At 40.8% G+C, this 12,661-nt stretch overlaps 2 protein-coding genes across 5 annotated transcripts in view; one reads left to right on the top strand and one right to left on the bottom strand.

The window, feature by feature from the left end:
• Nucleotides 1-267: 267 nt before the first annotated feature.
• Nucleotides 268-11,327, bottom strand: dnajc18 (DnaJ (Hsp40) homolog, subfamily C, member 18). The gene is made up of 8 exons (XM_034684300.1): nt 10,823-11,327; nt 7,767-7,935; nt 7,220-7,365; nt 5,315-5,521; nt 4,857-4,969; nt 4,443-4,552; nt 4,178-4,350; nt 268-2,025 (listed from the first exon to the last, which is right to left on the bottom strand). The coding sequence occupies exons 1-8, from the start codon at nt 10,947-10,949 to the stop codon at nt 1,901-1,903; spliced, it is 1,170 nt and encodes a 389-aa protein (XP_034540191.1). The 5' UTR covers nt 10,950-11,327; the 3' UTR covers nt 268-1,900.
• Nucleotides 9,561-12,661, top strand: part of cxxc5a (CXXC finger protein 5a) — a 95,890-nt gene continuing 92,789 nt past the window's right edge. For 3 of the 4 annotated variants that reach the window (XR_004631344.1, XR_004631342.1, XR_004631343.1), the window contains exon 1: nt 9,561-9,831. The gene's annotated coding sequence lies outside the window, so the exon portion shown is untranslated. The remainder of the gene's footprint in view (nt 9,832-12,661) is intronic. The other variant, XM_034684301.1, reaches the window with a different exon arrangement.

Here is a 12,661-nt window from a genome sequence, read left to right as displayed (position 1 = left end):
ATAGATATTTGGTTAAGTTGTTGAGGTTTACTTCTCAGGTTGTCCGAGCCTGGTCACCTTAAAGCAAAGTCTTTCAGTCCTTAATTGACTAGTAGCAGTCTGAATATACTAGATTCAACAGTTAGGACTTAATTATACCCCTTACCATAGAACTGAAACATTCTCAGGATTTCTGTAGCGCCAGCATCTCTGCCTGGCTCCAAAGAAGTGTTCCAAAAAAAGACCACCATCTCCTCACAGATGAACAAATCAGACAAACCAAACATATTCTGGATACATATTTAATTATCTCATATTTTGGCTGAAAACTGAATTCTGCAGTGTTTCTTAAAGTGCACTACCACACTTACTGTTACTAAAACCTGATCTTAGTGTGTGTGTCACAGTTAGGGTTTAACATTTTGTGAGTGGCAGTGTGGACCTGAACATTCTTATCATTTAATGTGTCAGTAGTCATGGAGATGTTTTAAGCATGAAATAAACATGTAACTAATAAAACACTCAACTCACGAGGCTGCATGCAACATGGACGACATGGAACACAGGATTAAATATTAACCTAAAAGTGCTTGAGATGAACCTGAATAATTCATAAGTATGAGAACAGCTAAGGCAGTTTGGCAGTCTTAGTGCACAGCAACAATATTAATGTCTGTGTGGGGTTTGAATGATACAGGTTTGGTAGAAAAATTAAAGTTAATGATTCTGCAGAGAAAGCATCCCATTAATGAAAAAAGAAAGAAGCTCTTATCTTAGGGGAAGAGTTGTCCGTGTCCACATTTATCTCTTTTCATTTATTAACCAATAATTCCATTGAAGATGAAATATCTGAATAAAATGTGTTTTTTTTTTAATAATGAGAAGCTGCAGGATTAATAAAACAGTTTCAAAATACGGGCTGAAGCATTCTTCTAAAGAGAAAAAATGTCCAATATTGTGCATGATTCAGGAAAAGCAGGTATTGCATGCCATTTTTTGCCCTGGTAACCAAACAGGTATCACTCAGAACTGAGCTTTTTATATCTTCCAGGTTCATAACAAGGGCTCTGTGCAGAAGTATGAAAGTTTTTCTGGGGGTTAAAACGGCTTCCCTGCTTGTTACAAATGAAAATGCCTAATGAAAACCTCTTATTATAAAACACAAGTGCCATTTCTTGCGCTCAGTTCAACCTATGTAAGCAGTAGTGTAGAGAGCAGGTCATTATTTTTTGGGCAATGAAAACCAAAACCTATAAGAAACCACTAAATCAGCAAATGTCATATTTTGATTTTGTTTTCTGCAGATCAAACTGCCTGATTAACAACAGTTCAGAGGTTAAAATCATTGATAATGGCTGATTTGTCTATGTTACTAATAAAAGGTCATGTCATTTCACAGAACAGAAGCTCTGCCATTCATCCAAAGACTAAGGTATAATTTAAGTCACTGCCTACAAAAAAAAAAAGATCCAAGCATCTGAAGTAACATTCACATCAATAAACTAAGAAATAAATAGACCTATAGTTCCAGCAGGGACACAAACACATTCAGAAAATAAATAAACTTCACAAATAAACTGTTTCTGTGTGAACATACAACTGCCTTCATAGCCGTAAGGGAGACCCCGTATGTCATACCATTTCTATAAGAAAGTCTAGAGGCTCCAAATCATCGTACACACTGCCACAGTGAGCTTGCACTTGATGCTGCTGCCACAGCCGGCAGCCAACATGCAACTCTTATTTCCTACCATCGAAGAAGAGAGAAGGCACATTATTTCCATCGGCATCATCTCCCACTGACTGCGCTGTACCTAAAAGAGATTCTTTACAAAGTGGCCAGATTGGATAAATTAGACGCTTCACTAGACCCCACTGTTGTAAAGTCCGTAAAGAAACATGGTCTCCTCTCAAACAGTTTTCATTTGCCTCTCTGACGCCCGACCAGTCGATGTAGTTTCTCACAGTGGTCGAGCCTCATGGACTCGGCCTTCTGCTTTAACCGATCATCTCGATATAGCTGTCCCAGGTTTGCCAAGTCTGACTCTGGAGAGGGATGACAAAAAAAAGATGTGTCAAATAAATCACCCTTGGAACAGGCAGTGTAGTTGTTCAGAGAGAGTACTCTGGAGTTTTCCCAGTGATTGACGACTTCTAGCTGTACTGCAAATATGAAGCTACCTACAGCAAGTTGCCTGTTACCTTAGCTTAGCATAAAGACTGGGATTTCTATGAAAGCACAGGCTTGGATCTATCAAGCTAGCATGTGTCTTTTTTAGACAGAAATGATCAGTTTGTTGAAATGTACGGTTAAAATGTGAAACGACAACAGAGAAATTTAATGGCTAGGGGATCATATTAGCGATAATTTTAATGATCAATCTTAAGTTACAAACCTTCCTTATTACCCGTCTGTGTCATATACTTGAATTTGATTGGTCAAAACTTCAGACAGCTCCTTTACAGTGCAACCACTGTGACTTACTTGGTATGGACACAACCACATTCTGAAGTCATGTAAAAACTTTTGCACATGCTCTACCATTATACATTTCTTCAGTCCATATCTGCTTCTTCCAACATATTACTTACTGAAAAATGTAGGCATTCAATAACCCACTTCTTCAGACTCTGAGATGTCAGCTGTGTTGACAGGCATTAAAAGTATTTATACTGAGATGGTTGATCTTCTCACTGGTAATCAGGTTTGTGTTGAGGCCAGATAGCCCTACTGGAATTGAATTAAGATAGTACCATACCCATCTAAAAACTCCCAACAGTAACTTCATCAAACTCAGTGATGCCTGTGCAAGGGATGAGTCAGGCTTTTTGAATATTTGTTTAATAATAAAAAATGGAATAGTTCCTATCTCACCTTATGATGTATTTTTTCTGTTTTTTTTACTAGCCCCTGTTAGTTATGTGGTACAGTCATCAGACAGTGGTCAGAGGGCAACCACTAACTGTTAGCTTTTGCCATCAAATAGCAAAAAACTTCCATAATAATATTCCTAATAACATTAGAAAGCACAAGTGCCAGTTGCTGGTAAAACAGCTCTGTGAGAGTCAAAACTCTAAACACAGAGACTTCTGCAGCACCAAAGAGTTGTGGAAGAAACTACTTTGAAAATATTAACGAAAAATTAGGTTAAGTGAAAACTGTGTAGCTGAAAAGCAGAACATCTAGATCAGGGGTTCCCAAAGTGTGGGTCGGGACCAAGCGTGCCGGACACGGCCCTGGTGGTGAGGCCATTCATTTGAATGGGGGAGCAGTCAAACTTTAAAAAATAAATACACGTCGAATCTTTCTCCCCTCCGTATGCTGTGGTGATATGTAGTTAGTATTTGAATGTTTTGTGTTCAAGGCCTCTTTTTCCTGAAAAGTTTCTTTTTCGTTAGTTATTAGAGTTTAAAAAACGGGGTTTTACTTCTGGGTTTCCTTTGATTCACAGCCGCCGTAGAGTGAAACTTCAAAGGACACACAGCATCTTATGACGCTACGCTGTAGGGCGGAGCTTATTACAGTGGCTTCACAGGCTCGGGCTGCACGATGGCGGCGCCCAGGAGAGGGATTTTTTGGCTTCAGAACCGTACAATCGGAAGAGGCGGAGCAACGCTGTCCATTTTTATTTACAGTCTATGGTCAGGACCCCTTGCGTGGTTGTGAGACACAAATGGGGGGTCGGTGAGATGTCTTCCAGAATGTTTTTTTTTTTAAGTTATCTAAAAATAGTTAATTTTACCCATAAAAGTAGAAAAATCTACAAAAATAGTACCTAACCTTGGAAATAGGAAGTGTAATGAGTTTTCTGCCTTTCTTTTCGCCAGATGACTCCTGAGTTTAGGGTTAGTGAACAGTTAATTATCAAAAGCATCAGGAGCAGTAGGTTAATTCATAACCGCACAGGAAACACAGACACATGCTCATATAGGCTAATATTCTGCAGACAAGCTAAATGAAGCCACATTAAATCCCTTTGAGGGACAGTGGGGGTCGCGAGTCTTTGGCACCTATATTGTCGGGGGTCACGGGCTGAAAAGTTTGGGAACCCCTGATCTAGATCATCCACTCCATATCTAACCAGCATATCTACAACAACTTTGCACACTCTCGCTCCTTATGTCTGCAGGAGCGGGCGGGGAACTATTAAGATAACTGGCGAGTAGATCCCTTGTCAAAGCCACGTCAGTGTCTTACTTTGCTGTTTCTCTTTCCAGCAGCTGTTCTGCAGGTGTTCAATATAGTCGTTTTCGATGGTTTTCTCTAGTTCGTCCAGCGTAGCTCCGCGGTACTCCTTCTGGAAACTTTTATCCACGTAGTACGGTACACCCATGTGCTGCGTTTCTCTGGACACCACTAGCCCCATGGCCCTGAAACCCACACACAGCATGTAAACACATTCAGTGACACTACAGCAGAACAGTGAGATTTGTTGAAAAGGCTGATGTTAGGACAGGCTCACGGCTTATAGAAGAGACTGTAGGGCGGGTTAGTGGCCATCATCTGAGTAAACACTGATATGAGGATTAGCACCAGCACAGGGAGCAGCTGCAGGAGAGCTGTGAAGGTGTTCTGTGGGAAGATAAAATCAGCACAGATTACAAAGCATACTGTATTATACTGTATGTAGGCTGGACTGAGCCACTGTACTCATGCCAGCAAAGTACCTCTGTGTCTTTCAAGCAAAGCACTCTCTACCCGAGCGATAAATGAACAAAACAAGTCAATCGTTATGGGAAACAATGATTAAAGGACTGCATCCATGTTCAAATTGCATTGTCAAAAGTCTACAGTGTGCGTTAATGATTGGTATAAATACGATCGTAACACGGTGCTGTGTTTATTTAGCAGTTATTTCTGTTTGTGAGTCACTGACCTGACTCTGGTTGTCCTCCACCACCTCCTCGCGCCTCTCATAAGCACGTCGACGACGAGGCTGATAGAACTGAGAGTAGGAGGCTCCTTGGTTTGTGTACACGTGGATATTTCCTGCAGGAAGATACAAAAACAAATGTTTTTACAAAATCTGCAATATCATACCAAGAAAGTAGAAGATATTGCTACAACCAAGAGTAAAAAACAAAACAGAATTGTAGATGACTTCATTATGGAGCATTTCTAAACAGAATAAAGTTCTAAAAATGTTCAGTTTTTCACTGAGCTTTCAGGTATAGTTACTTGAATCGGGAATATCTTTTATTCTCTAATGAAAACTTAACATGCTGAACCTGCCGAATCTTTAGTCCTTCCTTCTCTCTGCATTCAGTCCGTGGGACTCAAGTCTTTGTTGACAAAATCTCCTCCAACCAAACTAACACTCACAACACCACTCACCTGTGGGAAACCGCCCCCCGAAGAAAATATTAAAGAGCTCCTCTGGGGAAATGTCGGCCTCGAAGTCTCTGTGGAAGTTTCTGTGGTATCCATGGCGACTGTGGCTGGAGTGTTGGGGTGCATTTGAGGCTGCAGATTGATCTCCGTATTGATCATACTGCTGCCTCTTCTCTGGGTTGCTCAGCACTGCGTACGCATTGCCTATTGCTGGTGAGAGAGGAGGGAAATGTTAAGCTGTGGCCAAGGTGAAAGAGAATTTGCTGGAAGGCAACTTGTGTTAAAAAAGCCTGGACATCAAACATAAGGCTCAGTATTCTTTCACAACAACATATAATGGCAACATGACAATTTTCTATTACTTTCAGATAGATTCAGTTTAGTAGTTTTGGGCAACAGCTTGAGCACAAATTTTTATAAGGGCATTTCAACAGGAGGGACCTCAGCGCTAGCAAAAGTATAACCTGAGAAATAGTGAATTAACCCACTCTTTGAAAGATTTAAACTGAGGGAAGCCTTGTGTTCAATTCTAAATTCATTCAGAGATGATTTTCTACTTTTTGGGATTATTAATCTTAAAAAGGGCAGGATAGGGCACCGTTGGCCTAGAGGTCTAAGCGCGCGCCCCATATACAGAGGCTACAGCCCACGTTACAGGTCACAGTTTTTTTTTTAATTTGAAGTTATATTTTGGGTCTTTTTGCCTTTATATGATGGGACAGCTGAAGAGAGACAGAAAATGTGGGGAGTAGAGAGAGGGGGAAGACATGCAGGAAATGGTCGAGGCCTGGAGTCAAACCGGCGACCTCTGCGACGAGGACTGTAGCCTCTGTATGTGGGGCACTTAGACCGCTAGGCCACCAGCGCCCCTACAGGTCACAGGTTTGATTCCAGCCTCGACCATTTGCTGCATGTCCTCCCCCGCTCTCTCCCCCCCACATTTCCTGTCTCTCTTCAGCTGTCCTGTCCTTTAGAGGCGAAAATGCCCAAAAATATAACTTTAAAAGTTCATGTTAGGCCTCTTTTGACTTCATGGCAGGTTTTCTACTGACTTTGATCTGACTGTATTTGACCCCCAAAATTGACTACAATATTAAGCTGGAAAATATGTACAACTTAACAGTGTCAAAATCTATTGATGTTTTGAAGGAATGCATCATGTCAACAACACATTTGTCTCTCAGAGTGGTAGAGTTGTGTGTATATTTCAATTTTGGCCTAAACTATATTTTTTTCTAAGCCTTAGCAAAATGTCCAAACTTTAACAAAGTCCTTTTCTGTTGTCTGACTTAGTGAAATTGTAACAGAATGGCTTTTAGGTTTACATATTAAAAGACTCAGTCATGTCAACAAAAATATATGGTTTTGACTTCAAGTCAATCATCATTGTGTTTTGCTTTCAAATGGAACACAGGTTCATTTTGGGTGATTCCTACACAACTTCCTGATGATGTTGATGATGAATTGACTGACTTTGTGAATACTAACTTTCTGTGTACAAATGATGATAAGTGGATGCTTTGGGTTTTAACTGACTTCCTGAGCTGTGTCTTGGCCATATCTGCAGACTTCAAAGCTAAATCAGCTGGACAAACTACAGTGATTATCTTTCCAATCTCTTCAAAACACAGACACACATCTTTCCTTTATCTCTCCTCTGCATCTCAAGCATTAAAGAGTATACACTTCATTAGGTTAAACTGGCACAACTGGATAACCCAGGTGGAAACTTCTGCCCTGTTTACATAACACTAATCTAATGTAAGGGGGCTGCTTTTAAATTGCCCATGACTTCTGACTTAGCTGACTTACAACAGTAAAGGACAATTAGAATATATATATGTGTCACCATTGCAGAGCATGTGGAAAAAATGAACGTTTTTTGGGTTCCTTTGCCAAACCTCTTACCTTTAAAAGCATCTGTAGCTCCTGGAGCAAAGTTCTTGTCGGGGTGAAACTTGAGGGCCAACTTCCTGTACGCCTTCTTCAAATCTTCTTCACTTGCATTTTTGGAAACACCAAGGATTTCATAAAAGTCCTTGCAATTCTTTATTCTGCAATAAGAAATCATTACAGATGTCAATAAAGCAAAACAAGTCAAACAGGAAATGTTACATTGACATGCAAAGATACCAGTAAACATACGGGTATCCTGGTCTGATTATGAAATGTCTGGTTAATGGTGCTAGCTTAGTGAGACTTTCAGAAAGTTATGGCATGTAACATAGGTGGCTGTATTGGTATCATAGTGCTGGAAAGCAAATGCCCAAACAATGTGCATTCCTATGTTCATTCTTTATTATGTTTTAGCAGGTGTATTGTTGACAAATGTTCAGGAATAGCAGGAATGTGATATATTTATAAGAGTAGTGAACTCAAGGACAATACAACCATTAGTTAGCTGTGGAATAAAAGGCTGAAAAACCCATGTAAAACATCCAGAATCATCATGCACCTGTGAACACCCTGGCGTTGATCCTCGGTGTAGCTCTTCTTGTCTTCAGCACTTGCATTGCTCTTATCACTGTTTCGGATGTCCTCGTCTCTCCAGCCAGATGGAGGGGGCACGTGGTCCGCCTCTTGAGAGGAAGGCCCTTCATTCCTTACTATGGCATCGATGAGCACTACACACAAAGAGAACAGCATGTGAGGAGGCATGTGAGGTCAGCTGGCAGTTCAAGACAGTCACAATGAGTATTATGCTTTGTGACTTAAAGTTATCCTGAGTATACATAGGAGTGACTATTCTAAAGGACAACCAACAGTAGTCTTATTTTGAGGTTGTAGGAGAAAGATGGCGAAACCTGGGTTAGTACGATTAAGCCTCAGGCTGAGAGTGCCCTCTTCGTCCCCCATTAGGCCCAGTAACTTGTTTGGAGGAATTTTTAATATGTAAGTATAATTAATATTAAAGCTGCTGTTGGTAATCACAGAGTAAACATCTGTTCAGAGAGAGGGACTCCGAATGTCAACACCATCCCTCCCAACCAGATTTCCTATTAGCCCCCAACACAGATCGGCGTGTGCAGTCATGATAGCGCCGGACTCATAACCAATCGGAGGACGTAGTAGGGGCCGCCAATTAACCAATCAGGACAGAGGATTGGAGATTAGCTATGATTGGTCCGTAATAACGGGAACGAGGGGAATAATAACATTGCTTGATACAAAGGCATTGGAAAACGCAGAGATTTTGCAATAGTCTCAAATTACCTCACTTACTGATGAGGACCGATGGGTATTATGACCTTTTCTCCAAACCCAGCAGAAAAAAGTAATGTTTTTTACACCATTCCTGCCAACAGCAGCTTTAATGATTGACATTTTGATATTTCGTTCAGGCCAATATTGGTATATTTGTGTAAAAACATACATATAACTGTCATGTTTTCATTAAAAAATATGAAAATACGTGGGCTTCATTAACACAGACTTTTAATGTCTCTTGTAGCATTTCATTCTCTGGCAGGTAACTTCTTCTACTACCATATCTCAGTGTAACCCTGGTGTAACCCATAGACGGTATAAAATATGGACGTAGTGTCCGTGACGTCACCCATCTGTTCCTGAGCGCTGTTTTGAAGCCAGTCGACGGCAGCAGCCATATTGGAAATGCGGAACTCAACCAGGCAGAGTGTGACGTAGTGTGAGCCTCTTAGCCAACAGCTATGTGTTCCCGTCCGGGAGTCAAGTCAGTCATGTCCTTATTTGGGCAAAAAATTGTAATCTTAATATCTTCTGAACCGTTGTGTTAGAAAAAAATTCACCCCCGTACAGTGTGCGCCGATAGACAAATTAGCTACGTAGAGCCAAGCTATCTTTTTAACCAGGCTGTAAACATGTTTATTAATGCTGCAAAGATTGGCTTTTTCCTATTCATTTCTATGTGGTTTCCGGTGTTTCTGCAGCCAGCCTCAAGCGGATTCTCGCTGAATTGCAGTTTATAACACTTCCGCATGGGCTTCATAGTTTGAGACCGGAGGTTGCTGCTTGCTCTTGTAGCACAGCTTGTATCCAACATAACAGCATTGCAGGTACTTCTTCTATTACAATATCTCAGTGTAATCATAAATATAAATGTAATTAAAAATGTATAGTACCTAGCACTGACACCTAGTGGCTAGAAGTAGTAATGACTCCTGTATCGCTACAATAGCTAGATTCTTAATTTACGTAATGGCGCAAGAGTGACGTAACGACGCTGCTGCTGCTTGCTGGATTTCATTGGTGGGTTCGAATCTGTGTAAGGTCAAGTAAATGTAAAGGTTAAGCAATAACGAGTTACTCACCCAGGTACTAGTCTCATATAATTCAAATACAACAAGTACCCCCTAAACACCTGATTGTGGATCGTGTTCATTTTATACAAATAAACAAGGGAGGAGTGTTTAGCCGCTGGAAGAACCACATGATGCTAGCTCTAGCGATGGCCGTGCTGATTGCTAACTTTGTGGGTGGATAAAAATGACGACGACGTGAAGAAGAAGGTGAGGACTGCCTGACTGACCAACATCATTACTGTGAGTTTTAAGAAACTATGAATCATTTCTGAAAATAATCCACCTCTCACGTGTGATGTGTGACTCAGGCTAACATTAGCTACTGCTAGAAGCTAGCGAGCAGGAGTTGTGTTGCTGTCAGTTGTTTTCAGATAAGTTTGACATCAATCTTCAACTCGAGCTAGTTATATTTATTAATCTAAAAGATTAAGTTAATCCAACTTTGATTTCAAACTTTATTGTTTGTGATTACTGTAAACATCCTTAGCATGCATTTATTATGATAGTACTATTTGGACTTCATTATGCTTTTCACTGACATGGTCGTTTTGACTTCATCTTATTTTCTGTTATAGTATTATTTGTTGTTTTTGGACTATTAATCTTAAAGCCACACTCCCTCTCCGCCTCCCCAATGGCTCAACCAATCATAATGTCCTTGCAAATGATTTCGTGTCTTCTGGGATGTTCTTACATTCGAGTTATTCATTGACTACCTGTGTCCTGCATGAAGGTATTTGCTATAACACTGGTATTTCAGGTTTTTCCTTGCACTTCTTACAATCCTGTAATCATGTGAAGTGATTTGAACTCTGCACTATCCCATCCCCATGGGCAAAACGTGATTACTTGCACCCCATGGCATATGACCACCGCGTGCATGATGTGTTCAAACTAATCCATGTCAACCAAATTCTCCTGGGTATATGATGCCATTAATGCAAAAGCACTTAGGTAAGGCACAACAACTGTTAAAAAGACAGATTGAAACACAGCAGAGCCTCACAGTGTGTGGTGGTATGGGGTGAGGGAGACCTTTACATTGTCAGCCTACAGCTTTTACTTTAAGTGTTAGCTATATGGCTCATTTTTGTCCCCGTCTAAAAATAACAATCTGTGCAACCCACCTGAAATATGATAATGTATTCGCAGCAGCTAATAAGCCGTGACAAGTTAACTTCATGTCAGATAGTCACGCTGCCATTGCAGAATGTGCGTCAGCTAATTTTACCTCTGGCCCGGGTGCTGGGATAAATATTCTGGGCTTCATAAAGCAGCTGCAGCGCCCGATCTGTCCGTCCTGACCGTAAACACAGCTTCGCCTTCTCTATCAGCCGGTCTGCTTCTTCTTTGTCCATGTCAGAGTCTCAGGGGTCTCTGTTCGTACCCGGGGTTGGCTTGTCCCTGTGTTTAGGTGATCCTATATCATATGTCCAGGACAGCTAACGTTGGATAGCCGTTAGCTTTGGTTTCAGACAGCTGCGTAACGTTAGCTCAGCGCGAGCCTGCAGTCACTCAAAGTCCTTCTTCGCAGGATCCGAGTCTCAGATGATGGCGGTTGTTGTCAGGTTGCAAACCGGCCTGCAGCTTGGCCATTTTGGGACAAAAGTCTGATGTAAGGGCTGTTTTTGCTTTCTGTTATTTTTGCGGTATTTAAAGGGCCACCGCAGTTGCATTAAAGCGTTGAGGCTATAACGGACAGGAGGAGGTGGGAGGAGGAACTATGGGTAAGACACACGACGTCACTTCCTGTTGTGGAAAATCTGAAATCTGAAATCTGAAATAAATACAAAACCGCAATCAATACAAATTCAAAGCATTGGCTTATTTATTGTTTGTTAAGAAAATAGGGTTACTATAATTTTTTTCTATAACGGATTGGTTCATAGAAAGCTCATATAGCTGATGTCATTGTTATTATTTTTATTTTATTTTTTTATTTGTAGGTCTTATTCTTATGCCTTGTACAAAGAGAGCACAGTTTACCTAAGTCAAATTCCTTGTGTGTTCAAGCATACCTGGCCAATAAAGCTGATTCTGATTCTGAGAAAGCTCATTGTTGAGTGCCCATTTCAGAACTCACTACTGCACTTTATACTCCTCTGTAAACTGGCCATCCTTACAAACCCGCCGTGAAATACACTGGTACATGCTCATATGCAAAACTCTCCTTGGACTGTCACCTCCATATCTATGTAGCCTGTTACAACCTGCACCTTCCACTTACAACACACGTTCAGCCAACCTTATCCTGCTGAAAATCCCCAAAACACATTCAGTCATCTGTCAGTCATCATTTCAGTCTGCTGTGCCCAAAGACTGGAACAATTTACAGAAAACTTTAAAATTGGTCCACTACATCTCAAAATCAGCCTTCAGGAACTCTCTCATGGACACTCTTAAACACACCTGCACCTGCTTTTAATCCTTTTAATGCTGGACACCTGCTGACGCTGTTCTCTGTTTGCTCTGTTCTGTCCCATCATGTTTAACTTGTCTTTTATGTTTTTTACCCTTGTGTTTGTTTTTATTATTACTGTTATCCCTGACCCTTTACCCCTCAAAAGGCTGTGCCTTTTGCCAGGTGGTCACTGTAAATAAGAATTTGTTCCTGGTTAAATAAAGGTTAAATAAAATAAAAATAAAAGAGTGCAGCAAGTTCTCTTTACTAAGAGATTCCCACTACAGGGAAATTACTAAAATGGTACCAAACTTCCCAACATTAACCCCAGAAGAGAAACTGTCAGTTCTCCTGGGGGAAGGGTCAGCAGCTCCTCTGGCTGCTAAATATGTGTCTGCCTGTCACAGCCTGAGGGACGCACCATCCCGTGGTGTTTGATTTTTGGGTGGGGGTTTTGTGAGCGTGCCACATCGGGTGAGGACATTGAGATATGCTGTATGGGTAATCGTTCATTAATGCGTATATAATATGTAATATATGTAATATGTGGTTGATATCTATGTGATGAATATAATGTAATGAATATGGTGTGTGATTAATGTATATGTGGTGAGTGTAGTGTGTTGTGAATATATATAATGTATTGTATGAATGTATGTGCTTTGGCAA

This window comes from Notolabrus celidotus, chromosome 5, assembly GCF_009762535.1.
Source record: "Notolabrus celidotus isolate fNotCel1 chromosome 5, fNotCel1.pri, whole genome shotgun sequence".
NCBI lineage: Eukaryota > Metazoa > Chordata > Actinopteri > Labriformes > Labridae > Notolabrus > Notolabrus celidotus.
This window is presented reverse-complemented; position numbering and strand designations above follow the sequence as displayed.

Excerpts from the sequence above, each read along its gene's own strand:
- dnajc18 (XM_034684300.1), bottom strand. The coding sequence starts at position 10,949 with ATGGACAAAGAAGAAGCAGACCGGCTGATAGAGAAGGCGAAGCTGTGT. Across the intron at positions 7,366-7,766 it reads CAACGCCAGGGTGTTCACAG|AATAAAGAATTGCAAGGACT; the intron begins GTGCATGATGAT and ends TTCTTATTGCAG. Across the intron at positions 2,026-4,177 it reads CTGGAAAGAGAAACAGCAAA|AGTCAGACTTGGCAAACCTG; the intron begins GTAAGACACTGA and ends ATCCCTCTCCAG.